General features: G+C 47.7%; 1 protein-coding gene across 1 annotated transcript in view; it reads right to left on the bottom strand.

Annotated features, from left to right (window-relative positions):
• Nucleotides 1–3607: 3607 nt before the first annotated feature.
• Nucleotides 3608–13038, bottom strand: part of LOC123245883 (immunoglobulin lambda-1 light chain-like) — a 1010762-nt gene continuing 1001331 nt past the window's right edge. Inside the window, 1 exon segment of the mRNA XM_044674873.1 lies at nt 3608–4032. Coding sequence (XP_044530808.1) covers nt 3713–4032 — 320 coding nt within the window. The 3' untranslated portion in view covers nt 3608–3712.

Genomic DNA, 13038 nt, shown 5'->3' on the forward strand with positions numbered 1-13038 from the left:
CATTGTTGAGAAGGGCTGGCCAGTGTGGATCCGTGTGCCAGGGATCTGCAGTTGCATGTTGATTTTCTCCTACTGCAGCATCCATTTTACAGATGGGGGCATGGAGTGCCCGAGAGTGGATGTGAGTAGCCAAAGGTCACTGAAATAGTAAGAATCAGGGCTCCTTTTGGACCCCTTGTCTTGTGATCTCCAATGCTCTGTGTGTGCTCTCTGCTATTCTGGGTCTTTCTGGTCTCTCCCATTGTCCTCTCTGGGCTTCCATTTGTTCACCTTTTTGTTTGGTGAGTTAAACTGGTCCCCAATTCACCTTCCTGTCCTGCCCACTTTGCTATGAGAAGTCTGGTCATACAGAGCGTTCCCCCTTAACCCCATCTAAGTAGAATGCTGGGAATTCTAATGTAATCCCCTGACTCTCCTAGATCCCCTGACATACTATGTTTGTCGTGTCCCCAAAGTCCCCAAGTATCCTCTTTTGTCTCCTGGGCCTTGAGGAGATCTTTCTGTCTGTCTGTCTGTCCTGAGCAGTCCTTTGGCAGGAGCAATCACTCTTTCCTGGGGATGCATTTTGCCTTTGGATCTGGATCTCTTTGGAGACTTCCAGAAATGCTCTCCTGTGAAGGAGTCTGTCTGTGCTGGAGAAATCTGTGCTGGGAAGTTGGCCCCAAGGTGGGAGCCATTGAGCCCTGGGCTGAGACTCTGACCCAGGCTTTCCCTCTGTCTTTTTGCTGCCCACCTCTTGTAGGGAGCCTCTTTTTGCCTGTGTTGTCCACCTTTGTCCTAGTCCTCATTTTCTCTCCCTGCTCTCCTTCCTCTTCTCTATCCCCCGGTTCTCAGGAATAACCGGTGACAGGCTTTATGTTCTGAATGTCTTGTGGCTGGCCTCAAAGGAAGTGGCCCTTGTGACCACCCCACCCTCCTGCACCCTCCAGGTCCCAGCCAAGGAACTAAAAAGTACCTGGAAGAAACACACTTGACCATGCTCCCTGGGGCTCCCTGTCCCTAGCCTCTAGCTTCCCTGGAGCCCAGCCCAATCCTGACTCCTTTGTGAGTACATTCTTAGAGGTTGTTCATTGTCCCCAGAGAATAGAGGGAGAGAGAGTTGGGCTGGGAGAGCCTGAGTGTTAAAGACAGAGAGCAGTCAAGCCCCAGAGGTAGCATCCCAAGGAGAATGCTGCCTCAGAGTCCAGGGAGAGAGGGAGGAAGGAGGGGAAGGTAAGGGAGCCTTGAGGAGGAGATGGGATGTGTTAGCCCACTTCGGAGCTTCATAGAGGCAAAGAAGATGAGTAGCCACTTCCCAGGAGCCCCGAGTATCCCAGAAATGGAGAGAAGAAAGTGAATGACTCACCCAGGACATCCAGCTTGGTCCCTCCGCCGAACACCCAACACTGTGACACAGACTCGCACAAAAACCTGCCAGTGATTTGTCTCTGACCCCCATCTCTTCCCCCTTCCTCTTCTGCAGCTGTGAGACAGGAGCACTGGCCCCTCCACTAGGTTCATCTCCACCTGTTCAGAGTCTGGAGGCCTCCTTCCCCTTCATCAGAGAGCTGGGGCAGGCATCCATGACAGTGTACCCATGCCTCTACAGCCAAGCGTGGAACCCACCTCTAGTTGTTGCCCATTATCCTTGTGGACGTGGCTTCCCATGGAACATTCCATGGATGTATCTAAGCCTTCAGGACATCACCTGCAAGCATCACCTGTTCAGTTCTTGTGTCGCAGATCTGGGGCTTGTAGTGACATCTCCCAAGTGTCTGTCACCTTTGTATCTCAAAGTACTGACTATCCACTCCTCTGTCCTGGCTCCCAACTCTTGGGACCTATATTTCCAGGAGACTCCCAGGAAGGTCAAAGCAGAAGGGAAGACAATTCAGGATAGAAGGAGTTTCGAATTAATCTTTCCTTTTTCCTTTTGTTCCTTCCCCCAAACAACATTCCAGTGAAGGGGGGGATTATGTTCTCTTCATGGTCTTTAAGGGACTGGTGGAATTGACTGTCTGATCCAGATGGGACAGGAGGATGGGAACTGGAATGGAATCTTGTGCCTTCACCCCAAGTTAGAGCACTTTGTGATGTCACTGTTTTGTGGAGCATTTCCTGTGGCCATGAGGGCAGTGTTCATGGAGGGTGAAGGTTCAGAGCTGTTTTAGTGAGCCAGTGAAAGGTATATGTTTGTCCTGAGGCTGGCTCTGTGCTGAGCTTCTCTTTCCTTTTTCTAAAATCAGGGCTTTCCCAAGTGTAGGGTGGCAATCCCAGGTGGGAATGAAGAGTCTGAGGTTGTAGGCTTCATGTGGCCTCTTATGTGTGAGCATGAGGAATGCCAAGCTCTCAGAATTCAGCTCTCCTCAATCAATATTCATAATCATTCAACCCTGATAAGGTACCAAGGATGTGCTGAGCATTGTGCCAAGTATTTACCCAACACTTGGCAGTTGGCAACAGGTCTTATAGAGTTCTTCCCTCCCACCAGTCTGGGCTGGTGCTGTATTGAGAATTTGGTGCCCATTGTACAGAGGAACATGAGTCTTATTTTCCATCTTGATCTCCCAGATTATCCTAAGGTCAAGTAAGAGCAGAGGGGCTCTTGGGTCCAGGTCAGGGAGCTATGTATGGCATCATCCCTCCCTCATTAACTGGCCTTGTCATTCTCTGGTTAGAAGCCATGCCAATGGTGGCTGTCTTCCAGATCTGTCGTTGTGTCTTACTAAGGAGATAGCCCTCCCCAAAGAGCTGCCTGGCCCCATTGATCCTCTCACTGGCTGGACTCTCAGATTCCCAGCTCTTAAGAGCCCTGGGAGTCTTCTCACCCTTAGGGTTCCTGGTCCAGCATTCCCAGCACTGCATTCATACCTGTCCAAACCAAGTTCTTTTTGCTAATGTGCAGGGGAGTTCAATCCACCATGGAGAGCTCCAAATGTTGGCCAATTTCCCCTCCAAGGGGCTCTTATCTATTTCCTTGTTCAGGTTCTTCAGATTGTGGGTTTTGGATCTTGGGAGAATGAGTCTCCTTTTCCCAAGTTGTGACTGCCTTTTTGATATTTGTAACGTGCCTTTTAAAAGTATCTCGTGTAAATTGCTTACTTTACAGATTAGGCTACTGCATCCATGGAGGTTTAGACTTGGTTAAGGTCCCCTAGGGATAGGAATACATGTCTGAATTTGGACTCCCTCCTCGTATTTAGGAGGCAGTGTTCTTTGCCCTGTGGCCCTCAGACTCCGTCTGAGGAGGTTAGTCTGGTCTCATCCCCTGTCACTTCGGTGCCCTCAGGATGGGGGGGGGGGCTTTTTCATGAAGGTGAAGTGGTGTGATCAAGGGCTCTACTGTGATTCTTCCCTCCCATTTTCCTGATGGAAGACTACTCCCTGGCCAGCCTCCCTCCTCTCCTGTTCTTCTTCCTCTCCCCACCTTCCACTTGTGCTTGTGTGATTGAGATGCTGGGACATAGTGTAGTCCCTGGACTCTAGTGGCAGCATCTTCCATCTTTTGTAGCCAGGGACTTGGCCTCAGCTGGCCTTTGCACATGGAGGGCAAGAGAGGCCCCACATTACGAGGCACCATGAAAGGAAGGAAGGGGAGACCCGACACAGAAGACATGAGGGGCAATTTAATGAGAAAGGAAAAGATCTTTATTAGAAGGAAGGGAGAGGGGGTGATGATGTGGGGCTGCCCACATGTGGGGATGGAGTGAGGGGTCCTGGAGGGTGAGGACCTCTAAGTGCACTGGCTGGGGGACAGCTCCTTCTGTATGACCTGGCCCTCATGGGTGACCTTGCAGATATATGTGTTGCCTTCCCCCCATTGGTTGGCGTCAAGTGAGAGGTAACTGCTGGCTGAGTACTTGTTGTCACTCTGGCGTGCTGGCTTGCTGGTGTGCACCCCACTGGACACAGGGGAACCATTCTTGGTCCAGGTCACCTCCACGGAGTCTGGGTAGAAGCCATTGATGAGACACACGAGTGTGGCCTTTGTGGTCTGCAGCTCATCCAGGGATGGAGCATAGGCCATGACCATGGGGGATGCCTTGGGCTGACCTAGTATCATTGAAGAGTAAGGGAAGGAATTTAGTGTTGCACAGAACAGAAATGCAGTAATATTTGGAGTTTGCTCATATTCTTTACATTTCTAATCTTTCCTTGTCCCAGTGAATTTCTGAAAAGTGTACTCCTTCCTTTGGATCTAGAATTCCTTCTTTCTTTCCCTTGACCCTGAATGCTTTCCACTGCTCTCGTATATGATGTTGGGAAGTCCTTTCCCCTCTCTGGAGAAGAAAATAAATCAAATAAAGCTACCAGAGAGTCATAGAGATGACTACATGATTCCAAGGTCTCATTGCTCCAAACCCTATTCCAGTTCCTTTCTGATATGCCAAGATTCTGCCTTCAGATCTCTGATTCCTGCCCCTTTCCCAACCAGGGTTCTATCTCCAATTTCTCCTGGTAGTCCTCCCCTATGCAACTCTTGGCTTCATTTGCACTGTTCCTCTTTTCTGGGGAGACTTTTCTCTGCCTTCCTAATGGATTGGGCAGTCTTTCTTGATGACCATCCTTTATCTTTTTCCCTCAAGCATTTCCCCCATGCTTAAAATCAGCAGAGCCTCATTCAATTTTTCCAAGGCCCGTATTTCCCCATTCTCAGTTTCTTCCCATTTATGCTAGCCTCTGCCGAGGCTGCTGTGACCTTTGGATCTACTCCAACTGCCTAGTTATTATCCTTTCTTATTCTTTTTATACAACGAGAGAGAGAGAGAGAGAGAGAGAGAGAGAGAGAGAGAGAGAGAGAGAGAGAGAGAGAGAGAGAGAGAGAGAGAGAGAAAAGGACCTCTAAGATTATCGCATTGGCCCACTGTATATTACAGATGAGGCAATGAAGGCCAGGAGAGCTTTGTTAACTTGCCCAGATTCCTCCAACTAATAATGAGTACTAAATTCTCATTCCAACACAAGTCACTGCAAGTCTAAGTTTAGAGCATCCCACACTGTCTCCTTCATGCCATAGTTTGGGGTGTCTGTGATCATAGCTTCCCAAGCTTGGTTTTGGCTCCCTACTCCATTCCATTGCCCCCTCTATTCTCTCAAGAGGCTAAAACCTGAGAGCTGCTCTTAGGGTCTCCATGTTTTGGCTTTCTCTGTCCAACCTCCAAAGACAATCCTCCGTTGGGGTTTCCCTCCCAGGCAGTCTAGTAGGCAAGGCTCCAGTATCTACCCCTAGTGATACCCTCTTATTCTTCACTGTGACCCTGGAGACTCAGCCAGAATGTTAATTCTGTCTGTCCCAGCAAGCCAGAGACTTTGGGGACCAAAGTTCGGCTGGCCTCACATGCTGAGTGAGCCCTGGGTCTCCTGAGGTTTTCCTAATATAAGGGGACTCACTTGACAGAAAGAATACAACCCCTCTGATTCCTCTACTTCGAAACCTGGTTTTACCCTGCCTTGCCCAATCATCTTCTAATTTGTCTCCAAGATGGGGACAATGCTTTTCTCATAGGGTGTCCCAGAGATCGAGTACCTTACTGCTAGTTCATAGTCCATCTTTTCCTCCACCCCTTGGCTGCTGTGACTGGGACCACATTGGTCTGCCACTTCTAGCCTCTTGGCCCCAGGGAGACCCTCCGGTAAGTGGATGACTCTCAGAAAGGCAAAAACTGGACAAGGCAAGGAGGGACAGGGAGTATAAAGGCTACTTACCCAGGACGGTCAGTTTGGTCCCTTCACCGAAGATATACCATTGTGATTGAGAGTTGGACCAAAACCCTGGTGGCCTGCAGGTGTGTTTTGGCCCCCTAGGGCCTTGCTGGTTGGGAAACCTGTCAGGCATGGCAGGAAGACATGGCTGAGAGTCAGTGGTGACAGGGTGCAGGTGTGTTCCCAAGGGACAGCTCCCCATCTGTTCTCCTGCCTTCAATGCTGGGCTCACCCAGGGCTTTTTTCAAGGTTAATAGCAATACTTCCCACTGGAGAGGAGCTCTTTCTTTTGAAGCTTTTTCTCCCTTTTCTCAACCAGCACCTTTGTCCCAGACGATGTTTTCCTCACCCAGATTATCCTCCCTCTCATTCTTCTTTTTAACCATGGTGCACTGGTCTCTCCAAACCCACAACAAGGGCCTAAAACCTTCCCAGGACTGCTCAGCTCCCTTCTCTGAGAGCTGGCAGCATGCTGTTTCAAAGTTCTAGCCCTGAGCTATTGGCTAATCCATTCTGGTGAAGATGACATGAAAAGCCTCCCAAGAAGTGTCGGGTCGCCCAGCATTTTGGAGTCCCCAGTTCCATTCTTGACATTTTCCCAGCTGCTCTAATAGTCTTCAGAGAGTCACTGGAATCTTGACATCTCAATCAGGGCTGACAGGCACCACAAAGACCATCCAGTCCTGCCCATGTCCCAGCCCCAATGACATCCCCAACAAGTGGCCCTCCAGTCTCTTCTTGGAGACCCCCAGTTAGGGAAGCTCCATTCCTCCCATTTTGCCTTGGTGTAGCTCTTATCACTAAAAGCTGGAATCTTCTCCTTGCAGTCTTGTCCCCATTGCTCCTGGTTTTGGAGTCTCCTGGGCAGAGCAGAACAAGTCTTCTCTGAGAAGCAACCCTTCCTTCTGACCTCAGACCCACAGACACACAGATTCTCCGAGCTGGGAGGGGCTTAAGGGACATTTGGTCTCATGTGACAACTTTCCTAGAGCGTTCCTAGTTATGTGATTCACCTGCTCAAGAGTCCCCAGAGTTTCTCCATTGTCTATTGAATAATTTCATTATTCGGTGAAATATCATTGAGCACAGATATCACACATCCCATGCTATGTATCAGATGCCAATGCTATATTCTCCTAAATTTAGTTAGACTGATTCTGATCCTGGCATTCAGGGCTCTACATCCTGACTCTCATCCCTTTCTAGTCTTAGTTTGCTCTGCTTCCCTTCATAGCCTTGTCACTCAAGCCCAACTGGATCTCTCCATTTCATCACAGTCACTTATAGACACACCTTTAGCATCTATTGGATTGTAAACTCCTGGAGAGCAGGGCCTGTGCCTTAACTGTCTTTGTGTCCTCTGATTTCTGATTTTTGGTGTCAGTCAGTAAGCATTTATGAGGCACCTCTCATGTCCCCAGCTCTGGTGTTAAGCATTTGATAATTATTACCTCATTTGATCCTCACAACAACCCTGGCTTTTTATTATCCCCATTTTAAAGATGGAAACAGGGAGGCACACAGAGATTTAAAAAATGACTTGCCCAGGATCATACAATATGTATCTGAGGCTGAATTTGAATTCAGGTCTTCTTGACTCTGTGCTCTGATTCTATATATAGTTCTCTATCTTAGAGAGCACACTTAGGGTTAGGAAGAAGAGATGGATTTGAATCCTACTTCTGACATTTACAACCTGTGTGGCCTCTCTAAGCCTCTGTTTCTTACTCTCTAAAATGGGGGGAGCAATACCTGTGTGATTTAACTCCCCAGCCTTTCATGGGGGCTTAAATGGGAGAAGGTGCAAATTTAATGCTCTATTTGAAGGTCAGTTCTTATGGAGAAATATTTGTGGGATTGAATTAAGGAGTATTTGAAATCTTTCCCTTAGAACTGGAAAGATTCAGCCTCTTTATATAACTTAGGACACTGAGTAATTAGGAAAATTGCATAAGGTCACATAGGCAAGAAGTGGTAGAATCAGTTGAACCCAGATCCTTTGACTCCCAAACATGTGCTGTTTTCATTCCTCCCATCCTGCCTCCAATAGAATGAGCCATAAGGAATAAGAGTTGGAAGGGAGGACAGCTGGGTAGCTCAGTGGATTGAGAACCAGGCCCAGAGACGGGAGGTCCTAGGTTCAAATCTGGCCTCAGACACTTCCCAGCTGTGTGACCCTGGGCAAGTCACTTGACCCCCATTGCCTAATCCTTACCACTCTTCTGCCTTGGAGCCAAATACACAGTATTGACTCCAAGATGGAAGGGAAGAGTTTAAAAAAAAATAAAAAAAAATTGGAAGGGACCTTAGCATGCCCAAAGTTAACTTTCTCTTTGGTGATGGGTGGCCCCTGTCTCTTGGGCTCATGGGCAGAATCATGGTTCCTTAGGATCTCCCCCAGAGGCTAAACCATGGGGGAAGAGGAAGCTTTGGCAAAGTTTTTCCCAGTCCTAGAAGGTCTTGAGGAGATGAGATGAGACCCTGCCTTGAGCCCCATTTAAGACCCCAGGGCCATCCCATCATCTGGGAGACAGGCTCTGAGTCTTCTCTGGGATCTCCTTCTCAAAGCCAGCAGAGCCCTTCCCTAGGAGTCTGGACCATAGGGCTGAGTGTCTACAAGCTGAAACCATGACTGATCCCCTTCTGACACCAAGCTCTCTCCTCTGGAAAAGAATCCACCATATTAGTGAGGGCCCATGGTGTTCTTAGCGACAGGGGTTCCTGAATAGAGTCCTCAGTGATATTGTGGGGCAGGAGGGATTAGGAATAGTATTAGAAATCTGCTGTGGATTGTTTTTGTGAACTGGGCCTGGAGTCAAGAAGCCCCGAGTTCAAATTCAGCCTCAGAAAATTTCCTAACAGAGTGACTCTGGGCAAGTCACTTTATCTCTGTTTCCCTCAGTTTCCTCAACTGTAAAATAGGGATAGTAATAGTACCTGCCTCTGGGATTTTTGTGAGGATCAAATGAGTTAATTAAGCACTTAGCCCAGTCCCTGGCACACAGTAGGTGTTGTAAACAGGCTAGCTATTAATATTAGTGTTATTATCTGAGAAGATTACCACATTCCTCCTCCAGTGGTCTCTCCTCTTCCATCCCTCCCAGATCCATATATTTCTTAGTAGAATGTAAACTGCTAGAGAACAGGGACAGCTTCTTTTCTGCCTTTGTAACCTCAGTGCCTGGCACACCTTAGGTTCCTTATAAAGGCTTTTGGTTGATTTTGTTTTCATTTACTTTCCTTTATGATGAATGCAAAGTGCTTTGAAGACCTTAAAATCCTGTAGAAATTCTTGCTATTTTTATCCTTTCTTTGTTTCTCTTGGAGTCATGGGATCTCAGAATTAGAAGGAGCCTCCTCAGAAGCCACCCAGAGCCACCCTAACCCAAATAAACATTCTGTCTAATCAATCAATCCATCAATCAACAAACATCTACCCAGCTTGTACTCTAAGCCAAGTACTGGGGGCAAAAACAACCAAAAAAACTAGAGATGAAATTGTCCCTGTCCTCAAGGCACCTACATGCTATCTTTGAGGAGATATGAAATTCATGTCATCATCCCTGACAAGTGGCTGACTAGCACCTTCTGCAAGACTTCCAGTATGGGGAGCTCACTACCTCTTGGGAGATCCCATTTCACTTTCCAGCAGCTTTGATTGGTTAGAGGGGTTTCAGCTGGCTAAAATATAATCTCCTAGTCCTGCCCTCTCAGGTCACACAGAACAAGTCTAGTACCTATACTGTACAGCAGCCAGCAACCACTCCCCCCACTGCTATACCATCCTGAGCCCTCTCTTTCCCAGAAGAAACACTTCCAGTTCTTAAGCAACAATAGCAACAAGAATCCAAAAGCTGAGTGATTTTTTTAAACCCTTACTTTCTATCCTAGTAACAACTCTTAAGACAGAAGGGCAAGGGCTAGGCCAACAGGGTTAAGAGACTTGCCCAGCTAGGAAGTTCCCGAGGTCAGATTTGAATCCAAGTCTTCCCTATATCAGATCTGGAGCTCTATCTACAGTGCTACCTAGCTGCTTCTAGAATACTTTAAAAATAGTACTTTAGGGGGCAGCTGGGTGGCTCAGTAGTTTGAGAGCTAGGTCTGGAGATGGGAGGTCCTAGGTTCAAATCTGGCTTCGGATACTTCCTAGCTGTGTGACCCTGGGCAAGTCACTTAGCCCCCATTGCCTAGCCCTTACCACTCTTCTGTGTTAGAACCAATACACAGTATTGAGTCTAAGATGGAAGGTGAGGGGTTAAAAATTATACTTTAATGTTTATAAAACTCTGTCCTATGACATAAATAGGATATATATTCCCATATTACAGATGAGGAAAAAGAGATTCAAGGCGATCAAGCCATCTGTCATAATCACAGTTACTAAGCATCAGGAAGGATGCACTACTTGCTGCAATCCAAGACCAATACTTTGGCTAACACACCCTTTCCTATCTGAATTACTCTTTTCTGGAGGTTTTCTAGTGTTGTCAACATCCTTCTTAAACTGTAGTGCCCAGAACAGATTGAAGTGCTCCATAGGGAGTTTGACCAAGGCAGAGGACAGAGGGTCTTTCATCTTCCTAGCCCTGCCCACCTTTCTTCTCTGAAAGCAACCCTCCATCTTTTCTCATTCTTTCTTTGTTCCTTATTCTCGATTTGCTCTCCCCCTCTCTGGATCTCTCCCCTTTTCTCCTGGTCTCTCCTAATCTCTTCTTTCTTGCTTTGCTCTCCTTTTCCATTCCCTTCCCTCCCATGCCTGGTTTCTCCCACTCTTTTTGTTTTTTTCCTCCTCATTATTTCTCCTTTCCAATCCTCTTCTCTCCTCAACTCTGTCTCATTGTCAACACTGTCTCTGCCTCTCTCTTTCCTTGTGCCTTGTAACATACGGACCCCCCATTTATGTTTTCTTTTCCCTTTGGCCTTGGTCTAACCCCCAACTATTTTCACCAACTCTTTTCCCTTGACTTTTGGTGACCCAGAATACTTTCTGTCTTGGTAACCCTGCCTCTCTCTTTCTCTCCCTTCTCTCATCCATTTCTTCTCAACCATACCTTTCTCTGTCTCTGGTTTCTCTCTCTCTCTCTCTCTCTCTCTCTCTCTCTCTCTCTCTCTCTCTCTCTCTCTCTCTCTCATAGGTTCTCTTTGTTTCTGTCTATTATTGTCTCATGTTGCCCATTTATGATAAAAAATAAGGCATAGGCTTCCATACACCTTTGGTACCCCCTTACCTGATCTCCTTGCTGTCAAGGTCAGGACTAATCTTCTGCTGGTTGTCTCTTGCTTTGGGGTTCCAGGCATCCCCAACCTGGGAGCCTCCTAGCTCTAAGCTTTCCCTGTCAGGGGGAGCTTGCCTTTCCATCTCAGGGGAGAGACTGTGGGAAGTTGGAACTAGGGCTAGCAGGAGTAGCAGAGTGCTCGGGCCAGGGTTCAAGGCTGGCCTGGAAGGAATCCATGCCTGGGGATGGGGAAGGAGCATCCCTGTTCAAATCCTAGCACTGTCAGCTGGGGTCAGTCCTGAGTGCTACTCCTGAAGGCTCCCTGGAGATATTGACCTCTTTGCTCTCCCTGGATACTCTTCACCTCCCTTGGCTGCCTTCCTTCTGCTGAGGAGCCTCATCTGTGTTGGGCTCTAAATGGCTACTTCCTATCGTCTTTGCCCTCTGTCCTGGCCTCATGGATCTGGGACACTGCCAACATTACTGCTGCCCCAGGGAGAGCCTCCAACGGCTTTGCTGTGGTCAGATCTGGGGTACAATGGCTTCCTCTGGGTTGTCTTCCTGGTCCCCTGTCCCCAGCAGGTTGGGGGTGGAGAGGACACACCTGGATCCTGGCAGGGGCGTTGAATCCGTTGGATCAAGCAGGAAGGGAACACTTCAGCAAGTCTCCACTGGGAGCTGTTCCCCAGAGATAGTTGCCAGAGGTGGAGCAGTGCCCCCTGGGTGACAGACCAACACTTACCTAGGCTTGGGAGCTGTCCAGAGTGCTGAGCTCTTGCTTAGATGATTGATTTCAGAAGACTCCTCCCCTTTCCTCCCATATCTCTGTTTTATCAGACCTGAATCTCTCTCTCTCTCTCTCTCTCTCTCTCTCTCTCTCTCTGTAGGAAGGGGCGGTGGAGAGAGGGGCGCATAGGCTCTACTCCTCTGTTGAACACTAAGGTGGAGGAAAAAAACCCACTCCTTAACCATCTGAGTTATCCTAAACTGAAATGGATTGTCTGGAGAAGTCGTGAGTTCTCTGTTCCTCGAGGTCTCCAATACAAAGCTTGTGGTTTATGTTGTTCAGGATTTGATTAGATATTAGAGCTCCTTTCTAGTTCTGAGCATCAGTAAATCATTTAGTGAGCCAAGGAACTGGCATCTGGAGAGACCAGAGAGAGACTCTGATGGATTATCCGACACTCCTCAAAGGTTGACCTGGAAAATAGGGAGAATAGCTGGCATTTAGAGTGCTCAAAGATCTCTGAAGTGCTTCTGCCCTCTCATTTGGGACTCACAGATACACTGTGGGGTAGGAGATATTGTTAGTTCCACTTCACAGATAAGCAAACTGAGACCCTGAGCTCAGTGATATACCAGGTTTTTTAATCAAATAATATTTTTAAAGTTCTTAGCACAATGCTTGGAACATAGCAGGCACTTAAGAAATGCTTATTTCCTTCCTCTTCCCCCTTCCAGCCAAAACTCCATCTATTTCACTACACTAACTCCCAAGAACAAGACATTTTCTCTGCCTTCTCCCTGATGAATAGACATTTGTTTGTAGACCTCCAATGAGCCCCCATGGGCAGGAGAGGGCTTTTTGCACAGTTCAAAGTGCTGAATGGGAGAGGGGATTGTCAGAGCAATCCCGGAGGCAGGTTTGGAACCAGTGACAGTAGGTTGGTGGAGACAGTGGAATAGGGCTCCAAGAACTCCAGTGCTCACCAAATATTTAGGAAGGAATTCTCATGTGGTTAGAGTGTTTTCCTGGACTCACCATGGAGAATTGAGGAGAGATGCCAGAACTAAAGAGGATAGGCTGGACAGAACCCAGAGCCTGCATATCAGCTCAGACCTCAGCTCCTGGCCCAGAGCCCCCAAATCAGAGTCCAGGACCTATTTCCCAAAACACAGAAATCATATCTATCCCATGACTCAGAATTCAGGGCCTTGATTTAAAAAACAAGAACCCAGAGGCAGCTGTAGTTCAGGACTCAAAACCCTGAGTCTAGTCCTTCATCCCTATCTCTGACTTAGATCAACATGGATCTAGGTGATGGGGAAATAAATATAAAGAATGAAATAATTCTTGCCACGCCTTATTTCTTCCCTCCCTCCCTCCCTCCCTCCCTTCCTTCCTTTCTTTCTTCCTTCC

This window comes from Gracilinanus agilis, chromosome 1 (assembly GCF_016433145.1).
Source record: "Gracilinanus agilis isolate LMUSP501 chromosome 1, AgileGrace, whole genome shotgun sequence".
Lineage (NCBI taxonomy): Eukaryota > Metazoa > Chordata > Mammalia > Didelphimorphia > Didelphidae > Gracilinanus > Gracilinanus agilis.